Source organism: Lytechinus variegatus, chromosome 2 (genome assembly GCF_018143015.1).
Source record: "Lytechinus variegatus isolate NC3 chromosome 2, Lvar_3.0, whole genome shotgun sequence".
NCBI lineage: Eukaryota > Metazoa > Echinodermata > Echinoidea > Temnopleuroida > Toxopneustidae > Lytechinus > Lytechinus variegatus.
Window position 1 is genome coordinate 13,597,637 of NC_054741.1, and position 26,398 is coordinate 13,624,034.

Genomic DNA, 26,398 nt, shown 5'->3' on the forward strand with positions numbered 1-26,398 from the left:
GTGGTAGGACTACTGAAATCGAAATTCAGCCCCGTACGAGCCTCCCTGAATGAATAAAACAAATTCAACTTCAAATCGTAATGATGTCATCATTGGCTGCGACTTGAAGCCGATTTGGACTTTACTCCGACCAAAAGGTTTGCCGCAAAGTAAAAATATAATTTCAGTTTTCATATTAGGCCAAACTTTAAATACAATAATTTTACTTCTTGGAACTTTCATATTTAATGCAAAACGCGATTTCGTGAAAAATCATGTCGCACCAGATCGCATAGTGTGAGACGGGCTTAATGAAGCCGCCAAAGTAGACCTTTCTAGTTATTAACCTATTCTATAATGGAACCAGATATTCCCAGTAAAACGCCTCAGGGAAATACAAAATTCAAAGCATAAAGGAAAGCTGGAATCCGATTAGTGTGGTTATAATTTATTATTCATGTAAGACATCAACAATATACTAAGAGCTTTATAAATGATAATAATAATAATGATAATACATGTAGTTAAATTCAGCCAGAGGATACAAAGTACAACTACTATGGCTTTAGCTCAAGCTACATGTACCTTGTCATCAACAGCACTCAGTGCATTCAAGGAATCAGTCCTAATAAAAATTAAGCCCATCTATCTAGAGATAATTTAGTTCGAGTCACACTATTAATATTACTACCCAGCTTTATGATCATGATAGTGAATTCATTTCTAACTAGTGTACATTCAATAAGACTTACTTGTGTTGACAATGACTTGGAAGGAACAGAAACCAGGATTGTTGCTGCCATCTTCATAGCGGTAGGTTACGGTGGTGGTGCTACCTGCTGGGAATTCATCTCCGGAAGCGTGGCTTTGGTCCACAAAATTCACAGTACCCGAGTTATCCTGGGCAACAGGTTCAGTCCATGTAGCAACAGCAGTAGGAGTTCCAAGGGATACCACCAAGGTGATATCATCAGGGCAGAAGAGGAATGTGGGTCCCGTTTGGTCTGAAACATAAAATATGAATGGGTTGAGAGCATGTTTCACACTTATACAATTTGCTGATGCTACCATTAGCATGGTAGTTTTTCATCTTTCTGGGTCAATATTTCTAGATCATTAAACCATAACAGAAGTTTGTAATTCTTGCTATTATGTGCACATTAAAAGCATTCACAAATCTAACCATGGTCAACATTGCATTTTGATACCTACATCTTAATTTTAGAACAAAGATATCAAAATTGATGAAGACAGAGTCAAAATATTAATGTAGAGCAAACCAAGAAATATATTTTGAAGACCAAGAACTTTATCATGTCTTGCTGCTTGCTTGATTTGTCAGCACTTACCAAAAACGGTAACAGTGAATGAACAAGTGGCCTCATTTAGTGCTAGGTCCCTGAAGGTATATGTAACTGTGGTGGTTCCTATTGCAAACAGGTCACCACTGTTGGCAGTAGCAACCAAGGATGGTACTTGGCCAGAGTTGTCTGTGGCAGTGGGCGGAGTCCAAGTAATGGCGACAGCGGCAGAGTCATCAGGGAGTACTTCAGCAATGTTCTGGGGGCACCCAGTGATGACAGGATCAGTCATGTCTGCACCAACTGTGAATTAATTCAGGGAAAAGATTTAACAGGTGAGTGCACGTTTGCCAACAAGATAGAATGATATATGCCAAAAAGGGCAAATGAAGTCCTCATAGGTATGATGAATGTCAAGATCAGATTTGGTCTCGGGGTTTGTAAACCAACAGAGCCCCAATGCATAAAATTTGCCATTATGGTAACTTTGCCATCCGATGGTAAAAACCATGGTAAGGATGATCAGCAGCCGATCAGAATCAAGGCTTCCATGGAAGTTAGCATTGCATGGCAAAGTTATCATGATAATAACTTTTATGCAATATGGGCCCCCGGATGCACTTCTGTCCTACTGAAGGCATTCATTTTCGCTGCCTTGTCCTTCCGAGAAGACCAAAAGCCATCAGTCCTTTGGTCACTAATATACATGTATAAACATTCCTGCTTTCTGAACATTGACGGCAAATATCTATCAGTTACTTACAATTCCTAGAGCTCATGATATATCATACGAAGAGACTGAACTTACTGTTTATGGTCACCAGGAAGTTACAGACTTCGAAGTTGTTGGATGGATCTGTGAAGGTATAGCTGACCTGTGTGACAGTACCGGCAGTGAAGAGATCACCTGGGTTGGCATTGTTAACGGTATCAAAGGTACCAGAGTTGTCACTGACCAGTGGGGACTGCCACGAGACAGCGGTGGACGTGGTTCCAAAGGGCACATCAAGGTTAATGTCATCAGGACAGGTAGTTACCACTGGGTTTGTGTTATCTACACACAACAGAAGAAAACAAAATTTGAAAAGAAATCCAATCAGATCACCATGTCAAAGGCTTTCGGGTATGTCATAAGCGGAATTGTGAGACATGGAATCATTAATATTTCATAAGAATTTTGATTGAATTCAAATGCATATTATGATAGAATTTTCTTGTCACATGTATCACTCCCTTCCACTAAATAATCAGAATATATTGCACATCCATTTCATTTTTTTAGATCAACTGCATATTTACAACTGGTTTCCTTCAAAAACATTTAAGCATATTGTAATACAAATCATCATTTAATTTTAAGTTTCTGCACTAAAACTGGGATGTTGAACAATGAACATATTTAGAGTATATTATGATACATTGTAATCTAAGTAAGCATTTAAAGTGCTAAAAAATGTGATTTATATTGGATTATTTATTTATTTTCAGTATTAGAATCCTAAATATATAATTGTCAAAAATACTGTTGTGAAATTAGAATTTGACTGTTGTATTCTAACAAGAGTGTCAATGCTCATTCTGCAGATTTAGTTATAGTATATCCATGAGAGTGAAATTTGTTTTTAGGACGAAAATAAACAAAGTATCAGAGAAGTAAATTTCTTACAATGACTTTACCCATGTATACTCTTTATTCACCCTCTCTTTTAACGGGCCATCTTCTATTTAGCACTCATTTGTCCTTTATTCAAATGTTTCATGTCACGTAAATTTGAACATTCAGGTTTATCACATATCAATGGAGGATTTAATCTGTAATCTTGTTACTCTCAAAATGAATCTAAAATTATACCTTAAACATTAAACTAAAATTCATTGATTTATATCCATTTCATATCATTCATGAATTCATTTGTATGAAAATTTTAATATGTATTTCCCATTTTATGTTTTCAGAGCTTATTTGTAAAACAGCAAATCATTGACAGAGCCACCAAGATGAAATAATAACAAGTACATCACATTCTCTTACCAATAACGACAACGTCAAAAATACAGAAGGCCTCGTTGCCAGCAGTGTCTCTGAAGGTGTAAGTCACTGTTGTGCTACCAATGGTAAAGAATCCCGGGGGGGTTGCTGACGGTAACCTGTGGGGGATTGCCATCATTGTCAACAGCGGTTGGGATGGTCCAGTCCACACTGGCTCCTGGTAGGTTCGCGTCTGCCTCTACGACAATGGTGGATGGTGGACAATCCGATATCACTGGGATGGTGACATCTCCAAGGGCTGCAAGAATGCATGAACCAATATGTATTAACAAGTGGTGGGGATCAATATAGTGACAGGTAGCAGGGGGGTTGTTAAAGTGATAAAATTGTGATATTCTGATCAAATGAAGGATAATAGAGAAGAAAAAATTGATAGCTAAGAAATAGAGAAATATATCAATGAGCTGGCGGTGTTTCACAAAGATTTAAGTATGACTTAGAGTCAAACTTAAATGCCGAGTTGCATATGGTATGAAAGGCCTGACCGCATTGGTCAGATCATGCCATGATGACGTGCACTACTGCGTATCTATCAATAAGATCGCGTGTTGCATATCATGTATGTGTCGGCATTTAATTGCGATTTAAGTCATACTTAAATCTTTGTGAAATACCCCCCAGATGTCATACGCAATGACAGATTCATTGTGAAGAATAGTGAATCCGTATTGCTGTCTTGAACGCAATAATCCTCTCAAGTTTCATTTATTCCTTAAGAGATCAAGATAGAAATACATGTACATTTAAAAAATGGACAATCTGAATACAATGAATATCAAATTCAAAGAAAGTGAGGAAGGCAATGGCCAAAAAGGAAGAAACCTTGTGTGAGGCCAACCCATAACAAAAATTGTACTTAAAGAAATATTACAAACATCATATTATCACCAATTCAATGAGAAAAAAAATCCTTTGTGAAACAGTTCTAGTACAGGGGTCCGTTGCAGAAAGAGTTGCGTTTAAACGCAAGTCAAAAAATCAGGCGCAACTTGATTTTCAACCAATCAACAGCGCGCATTTGGGACTTGCAATTGACTTTTTGACTTGCGTTTAAACGCAACTCTTTCTGCAACGGGCCACAGATCAAACAGGTTTCTCCTGATAACCTGTCGTATAACTATTTGAAATAACCAAAAATGTGACACTTACCCATGATTGAGATTTCAAAAGTACAGATTGCATCATTGTTGAAATCGTCAGTGAAGATGTAGACAACCTGAGTGTTACCGACAGGGAAAGAGTCTCCTGGGTTGGCGCTGTTAGATGTCAGCGAGACAAATCCTGAGTTGTCTGTAGCAGAAGGAACAGTCCAGGTCACCACAGCAGCGCTCACTCCAAATGGTACAGAGAGGGGTATGTCACCAGGGCAGTTGTTAATCATGGGATTGGTGTCGTCTGCATGATGGAATGGAAGATTCAAACAGATCAGATATGTTGCTAAGCCAGTGCATGCATTATCTTTGGTCGGGCATGTTACAGACTGTATTACCTTTTTAAAAACTGCATCCAAACTGAATTGGTGTATTGTGCCATATTTCCAAAAAATAATCCATTCGAAGCACACTGATCATTTAGCTTGAAATACCTTTTCTATTGCTCAAGGAATTACACCAGCCAGGTCCCTCGGTATAGTGCAGTACAGTGTGGATAAATTCTTAGCTGAAGGAAAACCTGCATTGGCTGGGATTAGAAATCATGGCCCTCCACTACCACTGACAGTTACTTTATTATCTATTTACTCTAACCTCAAATTATGTGAAGTAAAACTCAGATTGCTAGTGAAGCAATGAATTCTGTAAGAAAAAAAGTTTGTGAAAATTTGTGAAATAAAGGACCACACTGATATCCCAAGCTGTACTATAACAACATACCAGACACCACGATGTTGAAGGAACAGATGGCATCATTGCCACTGGGATCAACAAAGGTGTATGTGACTGTGGTTTCTCCAATCAGGAAGAAATCATTGGGAGAAGCAGAAGACACAGAATTGACAGTTCCAGAGTTATCCGTAGCCGACGGTTCTGTCCATGTCACAAATGCTCCGTTGAGGGAGCTGTCCGCAGTGACAGCTAGGTTTGGTGGGCAGTTGCTGATAACAGGGTCAACTGTATCTCCAAGAGCTAGAAGAGAAAAGAAAACAAAAGAAAAACTAAATAGAATACAGTTTATAACTTGATTGCATATTTGATTTGTTTCCTCATTATTTTGAGGATCTAAAGCTTTCAATGCTGATATTACTTATTGGTTTGTACTTTTGTACTTTTTCTACCTCTTATTTCATATGATATCGTATCATATGGTATTGTTTTTTTATTTTTTTTTAATCCATACTCGCAGGTTAATGCAGTCTTAAAGAGTTCCCGGGACCTGTCGCAGAAAAAGTTGCAATTTAACAAATTCCAAACATCAAATATAACTAAATTTTCAACAAATCAGAAGTGCTTGATTTATTCTTAATTGTTTGTTACGTTATAAGGAAACTATTTCTGCAATGGGACCATCATTCCTATTTCATGAATTTTGTTATTACCAATTTACTACACACAGATTGTAATTCTAAGACAATCTAAAAGCAGGATGTTAGCAGCTTATCATCATAGCTAGAAGCATGCAATTCCTAACAAATATCTGTAAATTGCTTAAAATTCTTAAAATGCCCAATAAAAGGGTAATAACTAATAAATGCATTATATTTTTATTAGTCTGTAATACAAAAAATTATCTACGTCAAAAAAGAGAGTTCTTAAAGCAGAGGAATTCCTCTTTACAAAACATAACACACTTCTCTAATATGAGACGTGGCTGTATCTGTAGAGCACTATCTACCACCTTACTAACACAGATTCAGAACTATTAACACACATTCACACCCATACATGAAGTTGAAGTCGAATAATCCCATCTACTTACCGCTGATGAATATATTGAAGGCACAGACAGCAGGGTTGTTGTCGGCATCAGTAAAGGTATAGCTGACTTGGGTGACACCGATGGCGAAGACATCACCGGGATTGGCAGTGCTGGTGGATTGGACGGCTCCACCAGAGTTATCAGTGGCTGTGGGTACTGCCCACGTGACAACAGTTCTGGTGGTTCCGAAAGGCACCGAGATGGGGATATCTTGGGGGCAGTTGAGGATCACCGGTGAAGTTTCGTCTGAAATGAGGTATTATAAAATGAACATTGAATACATGTTATGCATATGGATGCGTCTGAGTTCTGTATCAAAAGTATCCATCAATGGCTCAATCATATTCAAAAGACAGATCAGTCCTTGAATACTTGAGCACCAGATCACAGTATCCATGCTAAAGTCAGGGTAATAATGTATTATCATGCTACATGTAAGTAGGGCCTGTTGGGAGACATTAGATAATCTACATGTGTTCAAACTATCAACACTCTTAAAATGCAGGATTTGACAATCCAATCTTGATCAAATCACCTACATCACATTGCCTACTAGAATCACTAGGTCCCTTTATGAATCCTATGGGAATTGAAGATTCCACAATCTATCTAGACTAATCCCGCAAAAATTCTGCTGAACTTGAGATATCCTGCTATCCCGGCTACTCACCGTTGACTATAACATTGAAAGAACAAACAGCAAAATTTCCTGCGTTATCAGTAAAAGTGTACATGACAGTTGTCTCTCCAATGAGGAAGGTGGAGCCAGGAGTTGCTGTCTGGGTGACGGTTGGGGTATTGCCAGAGTTGTCAGTGGCCACAGGTGGCGTCCACGTAACAGAGGCACCATTACTATCTGGATCGCTGTCTACAACAATGTTTCCAGGGCAGCCCACAATAACCGGGTCGATATTATCACCTTCAGCTAAAAATGAAATGAGGAATATACGGTACAGATAAGCACAAAAGGATAGATACAAGATACATCAAGCTATGGCTCAAGGTAGGTAATGAAATTGATAAACATCTACCAGGGATATACATGTGAAGTAAATGGATAATAAAATTGGTACAAACTGCTAGTGACAAAGATGAATGGGACCTTAGTTAAAAGGTTAGTTTTACTTTAAGGCTGTGCTTAATATATAAGTATCTGGTGTTCAAATTTGTGCACTCAGTTGGAAAGAATTTTTTTCTCTGAAGAGAAACTCACCAAAGACAATCACATTGAAGCTACACTGGGATGGGTTGCCTTGGGCATCTGTGAAGGTGTAAGTGACTTGGCTCAGGCCCACTCCAAAGAAATCACCTGGATTATTGTTGGAACTCACAATGACATTTGAGCCAGAGTTATCAACTGCTGTGGGTGGTGTCCAGGAAACCGTGGTACCGGATATACCGAATGGGACACTTCGGGAGATGTCCATAGGGCAGTTACTGATGACAGGACCATTGTTGTCTGTTTGGAATGGTTGCATGGCAAAAGATGTTAACATTGGTTGATGTGATATAAATAGTCTTGAGAGTCCAACCAAAAAGCCCAATCCATAGCATCTCACTGAATTTTGCTAATTGTAACATTTTGCAATGATTGTCCTAAAAGCTATACCTACAAGAAAGTTAAGTTTTGTAACAAAAGGCTGAACCCGGAGTGTTTCATATTGCACTCATGTTGAAATTTATATGACAAAATAATTACAAAACTGTTAACATTATTTTGATTCACAGAAAATTCAAAGAAACTTTATGTAACAATGCTGATGCCTTACCGATTACGGTGACAGTAAATGAACAAGCAGAAGGATTATTACTGCCATCCACAAATGTGTAACTGACCACAGTGGATCCAATAGGGAACAAATCTCCAGGACTGCTTGAACTCACTACGCTTGGTACCTGTCCAGAGTCGTCAACGGCTGTTGGTTCCAGCCAACTGACAGAGACCTGGTTATTGTTAGCCACGCTGTTCACTATGATATCATCGGGGCAGCCACTAATCACGGGACCATTATTGTCTATGGAACCTAGAGTTGATACAAGTGAAGACCATAAATTCATGGAAACAGCCATTTTTAAACATTGTTTTTTCATACACTGCTTTCTGGAATGCCTTGGAGATTTCTTTGCATCAATGCATGCTTTGAAGCGGTCTTTTATGCAATAGAGAAAGGACTTCCTCTGATTTCAAAAAAGTTGGTTCCACTAAGCACATAGTAGACATATATGGGAAGCACTTCACAGACTAATGGGGTGTTGCAAGAAACTTGCGATCGATTGCAAGTCAATTTAAGGTTCCAAAATAGATTGAAAGCCATGCATTTCATTGAAAATTTGCAATTGATTGATGGTCGGTTTCTTACATCAACAAGTATAAATTGATTTGCTTTAGTGAAAAATGATCCATCACTCGTTAACTTGCATCTGAGATTTGCAATTGAATGCAAATATTTTCTTGCAACACCCTCTAAGACGACACCAACAATTTCATTATATGAACAAAATTAAGAATTTATTGTGCATTGAGACCTCTTTGTAAGGTATAATACACTACATAAAACAGATTTAACAAAACTATGCATGCAGAAAAATATTCAATAATTCAACAAAGAGAGGGGGGGACAGAGATACAAAAGGAGATGGAGTCTAGTTTCACAGAATGCTAATCATAACAAGACCCAACTAGACTAGAGCTGGCTGCTCGTATTGTTATTCTTTAAGCCCGTCTTACATAGAGTTGCAATAGATTCAAATCGCACTCAAAATGAGAATGATCTCAAAATTGGAATGAAGAAATATGAATTGAGATAAACCTCAATTTGAGTTAGATTTTAATCTAAATGTAAGAGATAGCTCAGAATTACACACACTCCTCATATAGGTAGATACTGCTTAATGTACAGACTTGTAAATAATTTTTAAGGAAGAAGCTTTTGAAGGTTCACACCATGTAGGTCAACCTTACAGGTAGTACAGGCCTTCTCAATATGTAATCCTGAAGGGATGAAATGAATTTACCTATAAACAATTTTCATATATGTTATCAAAATCATAATGCACAAGGTTCCTGGAACGCTGAGGGGAAAATTACTTCCATTGTAACATGAAATGGTTAAAACTATTAGGAATATAGCTAAAGAAATGTTAATGTCAATGAAAACAAATGAAACTAGTGTGAGGTGCAATTAATAGACACGGATTAGAGACACATACCCTCAACCGATACAGTGAATGTACATAAAGCTGCATTGCCAGAATCATCGGTAAATGTATAAACAACAGATGTTGTGCCGAGTGGGAAAGAATCTCCAGGATTAGAAGATGAGGTAGATGTGACAGTTCCTGAATCATCAGTAGCAGTCGGTTCGGACCACGTCACTGCGACTGCAGCACCGTCGAGGGTTGTCTGGACAGTGATGTCCTCGGGGCAGTTGTTAATTATTGGTGCAGTGACATCAATATTTGCTGGATTAGTATTAGGAAACATACAATGGTTATTTTAAGAAAAAACCCATTTGATGAGTACTTATTAATTAGTATCATAAGTACTTGTTTATGTTAATGAATTAGAGTATATACCTGCCAATAAATCTTAATATAGCCTTCAAAAATCTAATGTTAAAACTATAACAAGGATTTTTGTTAATGCAAGTTAAGTGCTTATAAATTAAAGTGTACCAATATATCAACTTTTTTATTATAAAGCAACCATATTAAAAATAAAATCAAAACAAATTTTCTGTAAATTTTCATTCCATTTTGAAATCTTAGTTTGATGCAGGTAGTCAACAAGACTCCTAACTGATCCCAATTGTAAAGTTGCACAAAAATAGGGATAGGACTTCTTGAAATATTGATATTGTTATAAAAACGCTTACTACACAATCCAAGAGACACGTACCCTCAACCGTTACAGTAAAAGAACACACAGCAGAATTTCCTGCATCATCGCTAAATGTATAAACAACAACTGTAGTTCCAACAGGGAATGAATCCCCTGGATTGGAAGTTGATGTTGATAAAACTGATCCAGAATCATCAGTAGCCGTAGGTTCAGTCCAGGTTAGTGCTACCGCGGTGCCACCCAGTGTGGTTTGAACAGTTATGTCAGAGGGGCAGTCATTAATAACAGGTGCAGTTACATCAACAGTGGCTGAATTAGTGTTAGGAAACATATACATCTGTGTTATTGTTTGTCGCAATGGTTAATGTTATAAAAGGCATCTTAGAGGGTTTATATGTTTTTTTTAACAAATAACTGCATTCGCTCAAGAACAGATATATTTGAAGAAAAAAAATTCGTTAAAAAATTTGGGTCAGTTTTAATAAAGGTATCATCTTCACAACATATCTGAAAGGACAAGATGAGGAATGGGTCTAACAAAAAAGTTTCATAAAAATATTTCATACAGATCAAATTACGTTTATTTGAAAATTTGAAAGTACGGATGCCTCAAAATAATGAAACAACAATTTCAACAACATAAATACAACACAGAAAATGTTATAATTTCTTTCTTCAATTAAAAGGTTGCACATTTAGTTCTGATTTGGACAATGCTGTAAATGAATAAAAAGGAACATACCCTCCACCGTTACAGTGAAAGAACACACAGCAGAATTTCCTGCATCATCGCTAAATGTATAAACAACAACTGTAGTTCCAACAGGGAATGAATCCCCTGGATTGGAAGTGGATGTTGATGAAACTGATCCAGAATCATCAGTAGCCGTAGGTTCAGTCCAGGTTAGTGCTACCGCAGTGCCACCCAGTGTGGTTTGAACAGTTATGTCAGATGGGCAGTCATTAATAACAGGTGCAGTTACATCAATAGTGGCTGAATTAGTGTTAGGAAATAAACGTTGTTAGGATAAATCATGGCAGTCAGTGGATATAATGGTTATAAACAGTGCATTGATTATAAAGCTCTAAATAGACAAGTTAACAAAAGTGCGTGCTGTGTCATTTAGCAGGTATCCTACCAAGCATCTTTCACAGCAGTACATTGATAGTACAATATCTAATGAATCAGGTAAGACCATAAAAAAGACTACAATTTTGTAAGAATATAGACATTTGACAGTCTACTGTAGTTCAATATATTGCAATTTTTATTTCATCAATTTGAACATTTTTGACCACTTTGAAAACCAGTGATATGAAGTGATATGATGGATGTTTTGATTCATTGTCATACAAACATCCAAAATTTTCAGTCAAAAGTTAGTTTTACTTCATTTGCTGTATGGCAGCAGGCCATCCCCAATTGATGTTACATTCAGTACCATGAAACTAATACTACATTGTTATCATTAAAAGAGAGGTAAAGAGATGAATTCATGGATTGCACAAGCTATTCATACATATGATTCTATAGGGCCCTCCCATTTTTTGTAAACCGTGAAATTGGCTTCTAATTAGCAATGGCATTATACATTAATAGAGACACATACCCTCAACCGTTACAGTGAAAGAACACACAGCAGAATTTCCTGCATCATCGCTAAATGTATAAACAACAACTGTAGTTCCAACAGGGAATGAATCCCCTGGATTGGAAGTTGATGTTGATGAAACTGATCCAGAATCATCAGTAGCCGTAGGTTCGGTCCAGGTTAGTGCTACCGCGGTGCCACCCAGTGTGGTTTGAACAGTTATGTCAGAGGGGCAGTCATTAATAACAGGTGCAGTTACATCAACAGTGGCTGAATTAGTGTTAGGACAACATAAGTTAATTACTTTTAAGGTAACTTGACACAAGTCTAAATGTATGTTTAGCCATAGCATTTAGCTCTACAGCTTTTTTTATCCTCCAGTCTCTACAGATAGGCAGAATACTGGGGATTGGAAAAGTAACCACGATTTTCTGCATGCAGCATCAACAACATAGACATGACTTGTGTTTAAGTGCCTTAGCAATAGGGTCTTATCACCTATGTTACCCCCCCCCCCCCCCCCCCCCCGTCTGCCCCTTAAACAGTAAGAGCTGAGAGTTTTAATTTGTGACCAGACTCCCCCAAACCAACGATAAATCCCTCCAAATTAAAAATTTCATTGAAATTTGAATAAGCACATCCTAAGCTTTAATGAACAGTGTAACTTGTAAACATTGATCAATGATTACCCAGAGAAGAACTTGATGGAATGCACAAAAAAAAACTAGGCAAAAGCTTAAAAGAAATAAAGAGAAAACTGCATTTGAAGTCTGGGCTTCACTCTGGCACAAGATGAGCACACTGTGCAATATCAGTGAAACTTCCAAGCAGTTAATCTCATTTTACAACTTGACAATTTGACAGTATGAATGAAAAGAATTACTCTTTTATATAAGCTGATTTTCTAATTTTTTGCTTTTTGAAAACCAATACCTGTGTACAAAGACTCTTCCAGGGCAATTTATTGTTGGACTTGGGATGCTTGCTTTCTCCCTATTTCAATATTACAAGTGCCTATATAAAAAAGTTTTTCTACAACAGGTGCAAATGGGTAAAGGTGTCAATAATGTAAAACTATTGCAACATAGACACTTAATTTATTATATCCACCAAAATATTTCATAACCAACATGACAAATTTGATTGTTAAAACATACTGCTATAATAAAATAAAATTTCAAATGTATACATTTAACTATTTATCGACAATTATATAACAGTTTATTAGAAATGCATGAATTGTATAGCTAGAGATATGCATATATGTACATTCAAATGGAGTTGAACAATTTTAATGGTGTTAGTGACAATCCAAGTTCCCAAGTTAGAAAACAAATACATTTGATATTAAGATAAGACTTCTCAGTTTTACACTGTATCCAAACAGTCAACTTTTGCTGAATAAAGGTCTGCAATCTGACATTGTAGAATGATGTAATAGTTCATATCTTTGGTTTCACTTACTTGTGACAGTGACCGTAAAAGTACACATGGCATCGTTTCCAGAGGTATCAGTGAAAGTGTAGGTGACAGCGGTGGTACCAGGGCTAAAAAAGTCTCCTGAGTTAGCAGTCTGAGTGACCTGTACTGGATCACCACTGTCATCCGTTGCAGAGGGCTCGTTCCAGCTGACTTGAACTGGAGCACCGTTCAGTGTGGTCTGGACAGCAAAGTTGTTTGGACAGTTGGTGATGACTGGGTCAGTGTTGTCAACGGTAGCTGTGAATAGTTGAATACAAAAGAACTCTCTTTTACTAACTGGTTTTCATCATGGTACCTTAGATGGAGGTAAAGTTTCTTTCACATCACATGTCTATCTGTGGATGCAAGGGTAGCATTTCCTCATGGGTAATTCCTTAACTTAAATGAATCTAGTGCCATCATGCAGGAAAACGCCTTGTGTATTTCTCACCAGGTAATCCTAGTCATGGCTTGACCAGGATAACGCTAATAGATCAATACCAACCTGTTACGGTGACCTGGAAGGCACATTGAGCCTGATTGCCAGCCTCATCCTCAAAGACATACAGGACATCATTGACTGTACCAGCCTGGTAAAAGCCATTGTTGGACGATGGCCCAGCGACTTGAGTGACTGTCCCAGACTCGTCAGTGGCAGTTGGTGCAGTCCAGAAGACAAATACAAAGGCGTTGTTGCCGGCATCGACAGAAAAGCTTTCAGGGCAGTTTTCAATTACAGGGTCGGTGTTGTCAGTAGTGGCTGAAGTGGATAAAACAAAAGGAAGATCATGAGTGTTATGGAGTGCAATAAGTGGGATGAAATGAAGCAAATTTGATATTAAATCATTATGAAAGGGGGTGATTGTTGGTGCATCTTGTGACATTTTCAAATACAGCAAAAAATGTAACCTTAAAAGAAGCTATGGTATCTATGATTTCACGGCAGCTACCTCATCAAAATGTTTTAACTATGAAAAAATGGAGGATTAAAAGGAAAAGACACTAAACACTATTCAAGCCATAGGCCATGTATGGAATGTTGATCAATTTCTGTTAAGGTATAATGCCTGTGGTGTGCCAAACAAGGGAAATAATTCCTCCAAGGAGAACCATGCATACAAGCAAAGAGTTGGGTTTGAATTCAGAAATATTGCTTGTCCTTTCGTTTGGAACCAATGTATCTCTTATTAGCAGAATGATATTGGGATTTATTCCAAATGTTCTCATTGGTTTTAATTCATTTGACTTGAATCTAAAGAATTATGAATTACTAACAATGAAACCCTTAATCTCTTTAAAATATGCAGAACAGACTAAGGGAACATTTCACAAAAAGACTTGTCCGACATTCTATCTGACAATCTAATAAAATGCACTTTCTCTTTAGACGATCAAAATCAAAGAAAGCTGTCACAACCAACAACTTGTGAACAAAACTTTTTGATTAAAGTGCTCTCCAAGCTGACGTAAATAAAAGAAAATCTCACCAGCTACGGTAACAAAGAAAGTGCAGAAAGCATCGTTTCCTGATCCATCAGTGAAGGTGTAGGTCACTTGGGTTGTGCCAACACCAAAAACATCTCCAGGAGAACTAGTAGAGGTGAAGGTTGGGACAACACCGGAGTTATCTGTAGCTGTTGGCTCATTCCATGAGACAGAAACTCCAGTTGACCCAGATGGGATTTCAACAAGGATGTTTTCAGGACACCCACTGATGACAGGGTCAGTGTTGTCAAGGGTGGCTAATAGTAGAGATACAGGGAAAAGAAACAAATGGAAGTTTTCATTAGAATGGTGTCAATATATTTGATTTTGTTTCAAATAAATTATATGCTCCTAAAATAGCATTTACATTGATTGTGGTATATAGGTAGCGTATGCATGTAACGCATCGGGTCAGATGAGCTGGGGAGCATTTCATCAAGATCCGACACCTTGACTAGATTTAGTTGATTGGCTAAAAGGCACAAGTCCTTTCATGATACACTACCCAGGTATACATCTGGTATTCCCCCGTGGAATTAATATGAAAATTTAAAACCCCTTCATGTAATGTGTCATGAGAGTTATATTTATCGTCAGGATTGCATTCTGAAGCAAAGGATTAAAAAATATATTTTTTTTTAACCATCAGTGATGACAAGCTTTTGATTGTCTTGATGTAAGGCATAATGGGAATTCACAAAAATTATGGGTATCTTGCTTTAATAGTAAATGGATAAAAAGAACAAAATATTTTTCAAAAACTAAGCCCAAAACATTAATATACCAACAGTATATTAAAATTGTAACATATTAAACATCCTAAGAGGAATTAACACTCAAAAGTAAAGAGACCATTTCAGTGTCAATAATTACTACCTGTTTTATTTCAATAAATGATATGTTCTTACTCAAGGAATAAGGACATCCTTTTTCACATACATAAATGATAAAATTTAACTCAATGCTTCAAGGAGGCAAATAGAAAAAAAATATTTATATTCTTATATATCCAGAAACAGGTAAGTATATACACAAACAAAATTAATTTTACCCATGACCCTGATCAAAATACATGATTATTATAATATTAGGAAAATAAAATGTCTAATAATACAGAGCTACATGTATAAATAACTGTCTAGTTATTTATATAAATAAATAACTTTATAGTTTGAAGTCACACAGTAACATGTCCCTCATTTTATAAGTCAGGATAAAAAAGAAGTCCACCAACATCCCAACTTAAACATAAATATCGTCAAAGTGTTGTAAAATGATGCTTTTTCATTTGTTACCATGAAAACAATGCAAATATGGTTTCAGTAAAAACATAATATATAATAATAATAATTGGCATTTACATAGCGCTTTATCAATCTACGACTGTTCAAAGCGCTTCAGTTATTATTACCCTGTCACTGGATTCATAGCATTCCAAGCAGCCTGTTAGGCACACACTTGCTAAACAAACTACAATGACAGTTGTTTCCTACCGGTACCCAATTAGCACCGGGGTGAGAGTGGCAAAATGTAGATTGACGCCTTGCCAAAGGGCGCTAAGCCGTGGTGGGATTCGAACACACGACCCTCTGATTACAAGGCGAGAGTCAGAATCGCTACACCGCTTCCACGCAATTTATGATGTAAGGAATATACAAAAGATGCTATGAATGGATGAAAATTTCACAAGGGATGCTCCACACATACCCTCCACAGTAACAAAGAAGGAGCAGAATGCATTGTTCCCTGATCCATCGGTAAAGGTATAGGTTACTTGGGTTGTGCCAACATTAAAAAAATCTCCCGGAGACCTATCAGATGTGGAGGATGGGATTTGGCCTGAGTTGTCTGTAGCTGATGGCGCGGTCCATGAAACAGTGGCCCCACTTGCCCCCAGATCAGTGACCACATTGATGTTATCGGGACACCCGGTAATGACAGGGTCAATATTGTCAGTGGTGGCTATAATCATGAAGATGATATGGAGAATGAAATGAATAATATATATATATAAACACAAAATATGGAAGTTACATGGTATCATGGAAATGACACGTGGAAGGAGATGTCTACATATATAAAAAGCAGATGCAATGTAAAAACTAATGCAGAGACTCAAATACATGCAGAGGCACAAACTACCGGTATACAGAATTTCATGAAGAATTTTGTCAGTGATGTTTTCACTGAATACTTTGCTCTTAGCTCTTTGGGTGCAAGAATTTACAGTGGCTTATAACATCTGGCAGAGAAAACACACTAGACAACAATCTTAATTCTGTTTATGGTAACTCCCGTAGGACTCGTTAGGGCAGCATTTTGCTGGGTAACGCCAAGCTGGTCTATAACCAATGAAAAACTCCTCTGATTTACAAACATTTTGCAATACTACGAGGACACAACCATGAATGATTTAGCTGTATACCTATGTATGTGTTTCTACATAGAAACATTGGAAATTCCGTTTCAGCATAGTGTGATTAAATTATTCTTCTTTGGCTCTCACATTGTATTTTCATCACTGTATACATATTGCCAGTTTGGCATTAAATAATCTTCAGGCGTAAAATTTCTTTTAAAATTACTTTGACTTAAGAATTGTGTCATTCTTTTATGTTTTAAACAGTGATCATCTCGTTCCAATAGGCAACAGATTAAGCGATATTGCTCAGAGGCTACTGCTTGCATGAACGTACCCGCAACAGTTACTGTAAAGCTACACTCTGCCTCATTTCCTGCAGTATCTTGGAATACATAAGTGACTTCATTGATGCTTCCAGCTGGGTAAAAGCCACTGTTTGAGGATGGACCAGAGACCAAAGTGACTGTCCCAGAATCATCAGTGGCAGTTGGTTCAGTCCAGGTAACAAATATAAAGCTATTGCTACCGGCATCAACAGTAAAGCTGGAAGGGCAGTTCTCAATGACAGGGACTGTGGTGTCGGCTTCAGCTGTATGTGTTTCACAGAAAATGGTTTTAAGTGTGTGTTTGACCAAAACCCATGAGGTTGGTAGACTCGAGGTCAAGTGTAGGGTTTACCTTAAAGGAGATACTTGTGCTAGTGCAGGAGACTGACAAACTTGCCGGTATCAGATCAACCTGTTCATCGAGGGTGCATTAGTGCAAACCATGACATGTGCAACTAAAACTTCCTCTATTTATTCATTCATTCATGGAAGAGAATGGGATGGTAATAGATGAAGCCTTTCTTTTGGAAGAACCGTGCAACTACACCAATTACACACCTCATTCTTGACTCTACATAGTGCACAAGAGTCAGTTGCTTGAAGCAGTAGGAGATATGAATAGATGCCAGTAAATTTATAAAAAGACAAATGGGAAATGATTTTACTATAAGGATGAGCTAAATATGGAAGGGGTAATACCATGGAAGAAGTGGTGAATGTATATATAAAGACAAAAATGACAATCAGGTAATGTACATGAAAATCAAATAAAAAGTGATAACATATAATTCTTATAACAAAAACAGCACAAAATGCACAAATCTGAGACATATTTTTGAAACAAATAACATATATAAACCTATAGAAAACAAGAATAACATATATTTCATTATAAAGGAATATAGACTTGAGATAAAGGAATATAATCTAAGGATATGGCCGAGTTCACATAGGATACTATTTGGGTATAGGTTTTCAAGGGCACGCGAATAGCTTAAATCAAACTAATACTGGTTCACATAGGAGGGTACTATTCATAAATGCTGTATATAGCCTCGATAGTATACTGGAATCGTACTTATTAGATTTTCATGCAGTGTACACCATGGAGGAGTAGAATTAAGCTACCCCCACCATATAAAATCATGACATCAATTAAAGCAAAAATAGGAACTTATAGGAACTGATACATGTTCGAGATATTAGAATATACATTTTTGATCACTGTATTTCCAATCACACCCCTCCCCTAAAAAACAAATAATTTTTTTTTGGTGTGTCAAATCATGACTCAAATAACCCCATCCCAATCAATTAACCCCATTAAAAAAATCATTAACAGTTGCATTAAAACATAAATTCAATAATTTGCAGAGATGATTTTGTCTAAGGTTTCCATTTTGTTTGCACCTACAGATTAAGAAAGTAGGACACGCATACTACCTTATGTGACACAAATGAATACCAAATACTGTATACCGTAAAATTCTATGTGAACTCAGCCTTAAGGAATAAAAGGCAATGCACCTATATGAAGTAAGGATGATATATAATATTGTGAAAGGAATATCTACCAAAGCTTTGTCCCAAATGATCCCATAAGCAAAATGCCAAAATTCACTAAGATAGATTAAACTCTACCTGGGCCAAATTAACAGATGATTTAAACCAAGGCTTGTGAGATAATTTAACTCATGATGCCAAATGGCCTGACGGGATAACTGAATAGAATTCGCCACCCCCTCCCTTCAAGATTTTGCAAAGGGGTAGTGTGTGATGAAATCTACAAAAAAATATGGTTAATATTTTGGAAACTGGATTTTTTTTAAAATATGAATTATGCCAATAATATGCTAAAATAAAGCATTTGCTGCAACTAACTAAATACAGCCCCCAAGCAGCTAATTTTCTATTCGCAGACTCTCTGAGATTCCAATCAAATGTACTTTTTAAAAAACAATTGGTATCTCAATTCATCTCATGTATTCTATTGGTCTTTTTCATTTTTGTTTTGTATTTCTCTGTTATTTGACTAACTCTGATCATACACAAGGCAAAATTAATTCATTATAATTAGTAAAATGAAAATGATACATTTATAAATCTGGGCACTTAATGTGCATAACGTTGCGTATTTTGTAATCGCATACATGGGTGTTGCAAATTATTTCTCAAAAGTTGCGTGAGACTTGAAAGAAAAACTGGTGCGAGGAAATATAGCAAAAAATTATGAGGGATCCCCCCTCCCATCTGGCTTTTTTATGTTAACCCATCTTCTTGAATTTGGACAAAGATTATATCTCCAATAACCTGACTTTCTCTCAGACTAAATAAATTGGATCAGTAGTCAAGGACAACATATAACCACACCCCAAAACCATAAATTTGCCCAGCAATATACAAACTTTTATATGCTATAACCATACAGAAGTTAGAGCAATGTTGAGCCATCCAGATTACAGATCAAATATTAGAGATTGGGGAAGAATTGGACAGGGAAAGAAGGACATACCATTAACTATCACCAAGAATTCACAGAAATAATTGTTTCCTGAACCATCAGTAAAAGTATAGGTAACTTGGGTTGTTCCAATGCCAAATAGATCCCCAGGAGAATGAGTAGAAGTGAACGGGAGGACTGAGCCAGATTTATCAGTGGCAGAGGGCTCACTCCATGGGATAGAAAGTTGGGCAGAATCGCTGGGGAGCATGACCTCAATGTCGCCAGGACAATTGTTGATGTAAGGTCCATTGTTTTCAACTGAAAGGGAAACCGTGCAGGGAATGAAGAAGAAAGGGTGTAGGAAAACATGGGGTGAAGATAAGGTGAAAATATCAGAAAGATAAAAAAAGTCTAGATAATGTTTTATCCAATGATTTTTTTTCTTTTTAAAGAATTTCATTGGAATACTAGTAGGATTGCTCAATTATTGCAATCAGACTAGGGTTGTCTAAATGGGAAAGAAACAGAGGTAAAGAATGTGCATCAGTGTGTACCTAAAGGAAAAGATATATACTGTATTACAAGGAGAAAGTGTGGAAGAAACGTACATTAGAAATGCATTACTTTGGACATCAAGGAGAATAAATATTAAGAAAATAAAGAAAGATAAAATTTACATATGCACTACAGTTTTCACTGAAAAAAGAACAAATATTCGGAGAAATAGAAGAGAAAATAAACATTAGACATGCATTATATTAGTGTGTACCTAAATTCAACGGGAAGTAATCTTAATAGGAAAGTTAATAAAGTGCGAAGAAAATCTACATTCGAGACAGACATTAGTCTGTACATAAGGGGAATAAAAATATGACCAGGATGAAGTGTGAGAAATATCTATAAAAGACATGCATTGCACTTTCTACCTAAGGGAGAAGACATATCAATTTAATAAAGTGAGAAGAAAAAATATACACAAGACATGCATAAATCTGTACTTGAAGAGGGAGGATAAGGATAAGGACGTACCAGCGACAGTGACAGAAAAAGAACAGATTGCAAAGTTTCCTGACATGTCAGTGAACGTATAGGAAACTACTGTCATGCCAACGTCAAAAGAATCTCCAGGAGATCTGGAGGACTCAGAAGTGACTGGCCCGGAATCATCTGTAGCTGATGGCTCACTCCATGTGATAGCCACACTGGTAGAACCAGACGGAACGACCACAGTGATGTCATCAGGACATCCAGTAATGACAGGATCAGTGTTGTCAGCAGAAGCTGTTAAACATGTACAAAGACAATGGAAGAAATGGAAATTTAATGAAAGAAAGGGAAGTGGAAAGGAAATAACATACATGCAGGCAAAGGAGGAATGATTGGTTGCTAGTATATTTTAGGATATCAAATAACTTTTGGGAGAGTAGAGGCAACAATACAAAACAAAGAAAAGAGAGGCAGGAGAAACACGTACCAGAAACAGTGACAGAAAAGGAACAGATAGCAAAGTTTCCAGAATCATCAGTGAAGGTGTAGGAGACTGTTGTCATGCCAATGTTAAAAGAATCTCCAGGAGAACTGGTAGATTCCATTGTGATGGGGCCTGAATCATCTGAGGCTGTTGGCTCAGGCCATGTGATTGCAACCCCAGTTGATCCAGAAGGAGCAACGACAGAGATGTCGTCGGGACATCCAGTGATGACAGGTTCAGTATTGTCAGAAATGGCTACAAAGATGACAACATGTGGGGAAATAGAATAGATTGGTATACACAATTACATCACAATATACATGTACAAGACAAAACAATTATACATAGAAAAGTATTAGACAGGAACAAAAAACAAAAACCAACAAATAACATTGCATCAATAATGATTTGATTCTTTAAAAAACTAAAGTGCAATGGTGAAATTACGAAGCAAATGTAACCGTGAATAAGACTTTCAACAATTAAAGACACCACGTCTGATATTGAGAATAATGACTGAAAAGTCTCCTGGATGTAACTACTGGATACAAAGGGTTGATCCCATTAGGATAGTTTAACGTGCAAGAATACAAAATCAACAAGAACGCCTGCGTGACAGAAACAGCAAACATAAAATAAACATTTCCCACTCACCAGATATAGTTACAGTAAATACACAGAATGCATTGTTTCCTGAACCATCAGTGAATGTATAGCTAACTTGGGTTGTGCCAACACCAAAAACATCTCCAGGAGAACTAGTAGAGGTGAAAGTTGGGACAACGCCAGAGTTATCTGTAGCTGTTGGCTCAGTCCATGTGACAGCAACTCCAGTTGAACCAATCGGGATAGCAATATTGATGTTATCAGGACACCCAGTGATGACAGGGTCAACATTGTCAGTGGTCGCTACAGAATAGGAATTAAGAAATATGAAGATACAGATTTTCATCAAACATACTAATTGTTATCAAGCTTATTAAAAAAATAAAGAAAAATACATTCAAGCAAATACACAGCTGACGAGACAGAGTAATTGCATGTACCACACGCTAACAATGCTCTAATAGGAAAGAATTTAAAAAAAATCAACTGTCACCCACTCACCAGATATAGATACAGTAAATATACAGAATGCATTATTTCCTGATCCATCAGTGAATGTATAGCTAACTTGGGTTGTGCCAACACCAAAAACATCTCCAGGAGAACTAGTAGAGGTGAAAGTTGGGACAACGCCAGAGTTATCTGTAGCTGTTGGCTCAGTCCATGTGACAGCAACTCCAGTTGAACCAATTGGGATAGCAATATTGATGTTATCAGGACACCCAGTGATGACAGGGTCAACATTGTCAGTGGTCGCTACAGAATAGGAATTAAGAAATATGAAGATACAGATTTTCATCAAACATACTAATTGTTATCAAGCTTATTAAAAAAATAAAGAAAAATACATTCAAGCAAATACACAGCTGACGAGACAGAGTAATTGCATGTACCACACGCTAACAATGCTCTAATAGGAAAGAATTTAAAAAAAATCAACTGTCACCCACTCACCAGATATAGATACAGTAAATATACAGAATGCATTATTTCCTGATCCATCAGTGAATGTATAGCTAACTTGGGTTGTGCCAACACCAAAAACATCTCCAGGAGAACTAGTAGAGGTGAAAGTTGGGACAACGCCAGAGTTATCTGTAGCTGTTGGCTCAGTCCATGTGACAGCAACTCCAGTTGAACCAATCGGGATAGCAATATTGATGTTATCAGGACACCCAGTGATGACAGGGTCAACATTGTCAGTGGTCGCTACAGAATAGTTCAGAAACACAGAAGTACAGATTTTCATTTAATACTGCTTTGATTGATTGATCGACACATTCATTGTAATTTTAAAAAAATATATAAAATAAATTAAATGCTTCTAAAATAAACAAGAATGCATCTATCATCAGTTTTTTTCACATATTTTCATCTTATAAGCAAGAGAAATTACATCCACCAATATTAAACTGACACTGCTCTTGGAGAAAGAAATAAAGTAAACTGTATGAAGGTACACATACTCATCTAAATACATAAGACTTTGAATCATTAAGCTTTCCAAAAACACACACCAAACATTCTTTGTTCAAATATAAGCAAAATGAATTGCATGCACCACTAGCTGACACTGCTCTATGAAGAAAGAATATAGACAAAATCAACTGTCACCCACTCACCAGATATAGTTACAGTAAATATACAGAATGCATTATTTCCTGATCCATCAGTGAATGTATAGCTAACTTGGGTTGCGCCAACACCAAATACATCTCCAGGAGAACTAGTAGAGGTGGAGGTTGGGACAACTCCAGAGTTATCTGTAGCTGTCGGCTCAGTCCATGTGACAGAAACTCCAGTTGAACCGATTGGGATAGCAATATTGATGTTATCAGGACACCCACTGATGACAGGGTCAACATTGTCAGTGGTAGCTGTTTTTGATAAGTAAAATGATATACATAATTCCAATAAAACATCAGGATTCATGTCCTAACTGTCATAATGATTTTGTTAATACATCATGAATCATGTTGAATGCCTGTATCACTTAAAGAGAGATATGTGCTAACTTACAAATACTTTTTTAAAAAGAATTTGATCTATTCCTGAACAGTTATTTGTCATCCTGCATCTTCCCCCTCAAAAAAAATTTGCTTGCTACTTATGGCTTTTACACCTCAAATACTTTTGATTTGTACACACAAAATGTTCCTGAGCTTTGTTGTTGAGTTGAATATGACTGAACATGGCTTAAATGTACTAAACCAAGAAAGAAAATGGTATTAAAGCACTATTTGATTTCTTACAGGGACAAGAGATACTTAATCAGTAGTGGTCAACATATCGAGAAAGTAAAATATTGATGAAACTGAAAACAGCAATAAACTGAAAGTTTAGGGCAATTGAATCCAAAGTTTCAATGAGTTTCAATGAATTTCCCTTTCAAGTGTTAAACAAGCTATGTAACATTAGCTTCGGAAGCTTATGTGAAGTTTAGGAATGGGTGATTCTAAACTAGGGTGTTGACCATGCAGTGGAGAATCTACAGCATATGAGGTCCATATTGATTGAAGAACTAGCTGTGAAACTAAATAGGAGGAAATAAATCATATGAAATGAATGCTCTTGTTTCCAAGGGTTACACATGCAACATAACATTACATCAAATTGTTTCTTTGATTCTCTGAAAATAAGAAGTGCAATGGTGTCAAACATGCAATGATGAAACTACAGCAAATGAAGGCCATGCTAAATGGAAGATCTCTAAAATTGAACGTCAGCAATGTATACAAATCACTAGAAAGCAAATATATCATTAGCTTCAGTAAATTTTGCAAGATAATATAACATTAAATGGGAGGAGTATGCAAAGAAATTACGCATCATGATTCTAGAAAATTGAAAAAGAGGTGATCTATAGGGGATAAAGACCATATTTATGAACAATCTGTGAGACTGAAAGAAACTAAAAGAATACAAATGAAAGTACCAAGTTGATCAAGAATTAGCTTCAGTGAATTTTGATTCAAAAAGGAAACAAGCAATGAAACAACAAATTGCTTTGTTAATGGTTTGATTCTTTAATGAAAATAAAGTGCAATGGTGTCAAACATGCAATGGTGAAACTAAATAGCCAAGGCAACCATGAATAAGACTATCAACAACTAAAGACACCATGTCTGGAATCAAGAAATAATGATAGAGATCTAACTACTGGGTAGAAATACTTGATCCATGCATTATGGCAGTGCAGCATGCAAGAAGACAGAGTTCAGGCAGACAGGAACATGCACTTCTGTGTGGAAGAAAGAGCCAATACAAAACAAATCTTTCCCACTCACCAGATACAGTTACAGTAAATATACAGAATGCATTATTTCCTGATCCATCAGTGAATGTATAGCTAACTTGGGTTGTGCCAACATTAAAAGTATCTCCAGGAGAACTAGTAGAGGTGGAGGTTGGGACTATGCCAGAGTTATCTGTAGCTGTCGGCTCGGTCCATGTGACAGCAACTCCAGTTGAACCAATTGGGATAGCAATATTGATATTATCAGGACACCCACTGATAACAGGGTCAACATTGTCAGTGGTCGCTACAGAATAGGAATGAAGAAACATGGAAGTACAGACTTTCATTAAAATTCTCTAAATTGTTAAGATTCAAAAACATAAAACAAGCAAATACATTTAAAGCATATACAAACATTATCTGACAAGAAAGAGAAATTGCATGCACAACTAGCTGACACTGCTCTATGAAGAAAGAACAAAGACAAAATCAACTGTCACCCACTCACCAGATACAGTCACAGTAAATACACAGAATGCATTATTTCCCGATCCATCAGTGAATGTATAGCTAACTTGGGTTGTGCCAACACCAAAAACATCTCCAGGAGAACTAGTAGAGGTGAAAGTTGGGACAATGCCAGAGTTATCTGTAGCTGTTGGCTCAGTCCATGTCACAGCAACTCCAGTTGAGCCGATTGGTATAGCAATATTGATGTTATCAGGACACCCAGTGATGACAGGGTCAACATTGTCAGTGGTAGCTACAGAAAAGGAATTATTAAATGTGGAAGTACAGATTTTCATCTAAATACGCTGAATTTATAAGCTTTCGAAACATAAAACAAACAAATACGTTCTTTGAGCAAATACACATCTGACAAGAAAGAGTAATTACATGCACAACTAGCTGACACTGCTCTATGAAGAAAGAACAAAGACAAAATCAACTGTTACCCACTCACCAGATATAGTTACAGTAAATACACAGAATGCATTATTTCCTGATCCATCAGTGAATGTATAGCTGACTTGGGTTGTGCCAACACCAAAAACATCTCCAGGAGAACTAGTAGAGGTAGAGGTTGGGACAACGCCAGAGTTATCTGTAGCTGTTGGCTCAGTCCATGTGACAGCAACTCCAGTTGAACCAATTGGGATAGCAATGTTGATGTTATCAGGACACCCAGTGATGACGGGGTCAACATTGTCAGTGGTGGCTAAGATTAATATAGATAACAGAATACATGTACTGCAGTTGATGACATTAGGGAAAAATCATAGTTGAAATAAAGACTGATAAAATATATATACAACTACATAGACAACTT

At 36.9% G+C, this 26,398-nt stretch overlaps 1 protein-coding gene across 1 annotated transcript in view; it reads right to left on the minus strand.

Annotated features, from left to right (window-relative positions):
• Nucleotides 1-26,398, minus strand: part of LOC121407376 (mucin-17-like) — a 91,427-nt gene that overhangs the window by 42,567 nt on the left and 22,462 nt on the right. Inside the window, 26 exon segments of the mRNA XM_041598426.1 lie at nucleotides 732-983; nucleotides 1,329-1,583; nucleotides 2,089-2,334; nucleotides 3,313-3,412; nucleotides 3,414-3,568; nucleotides 4,480-4,725; nucleotides 5,202-5,453; nucleotides 6,244-6,489; nucleotides 6,914-7,168; nucleotides 7,457-7,702; nucleotides 8,013-8,267; nucleotides 9,454-9,705; nucleotides 10,142-10,393; nucleotides 10,827-11,078; nucleotides 11,695-11,946; nucleotides 13,141-13,395; nucleotides 13,643-13,897; nucleotides 14,625-14,879; nucleotides 16,330-16,584; nucleotides 17,319-17,573; nucleotides 21,879-22,133; nucleotides 22,332-22,586; nucleotides 22,785-23,039; nucleotides 25,118-25,372; nucleotides 25,577-25,831; nucleotides 26,033-26,287. Of these exon segments, the coding sequence (XP_041454360.1) occupies nucleotides 732-983; nucleotides 1,329-1,583; nucleotides 2,089-2,334; nucleotides 3,313-3,412; nucleotides 3,414-3,568; nucleotides 4,480-4,725; nucleotides 5,202-5,453; nucleotides 6,244-6,489; nucleotides 6,914-7,168; nucleotides 7,457-7,702; nucleotides 8,013-8,267; nucleotides 9,454-9,705; nucleotides 10,142-10,393; nucleotides 10,827-11,078; nucleotides 11,695-11,946; nucleotides 13,141-13,395; nucleotides 13,643-13,897; nucleotides 14,625-14,879; nucleotides 16,330-16,584; nucleotides 17,319-17,573; nucleotides 21,879-22,133; nucleotides 22,332-22,586; nucleotides 22,785-23,039; nucleotides 25,118-25,372; nucleotides 25,577-25,831; nucleotides 26,033-26,287 (6,321 nt within the window).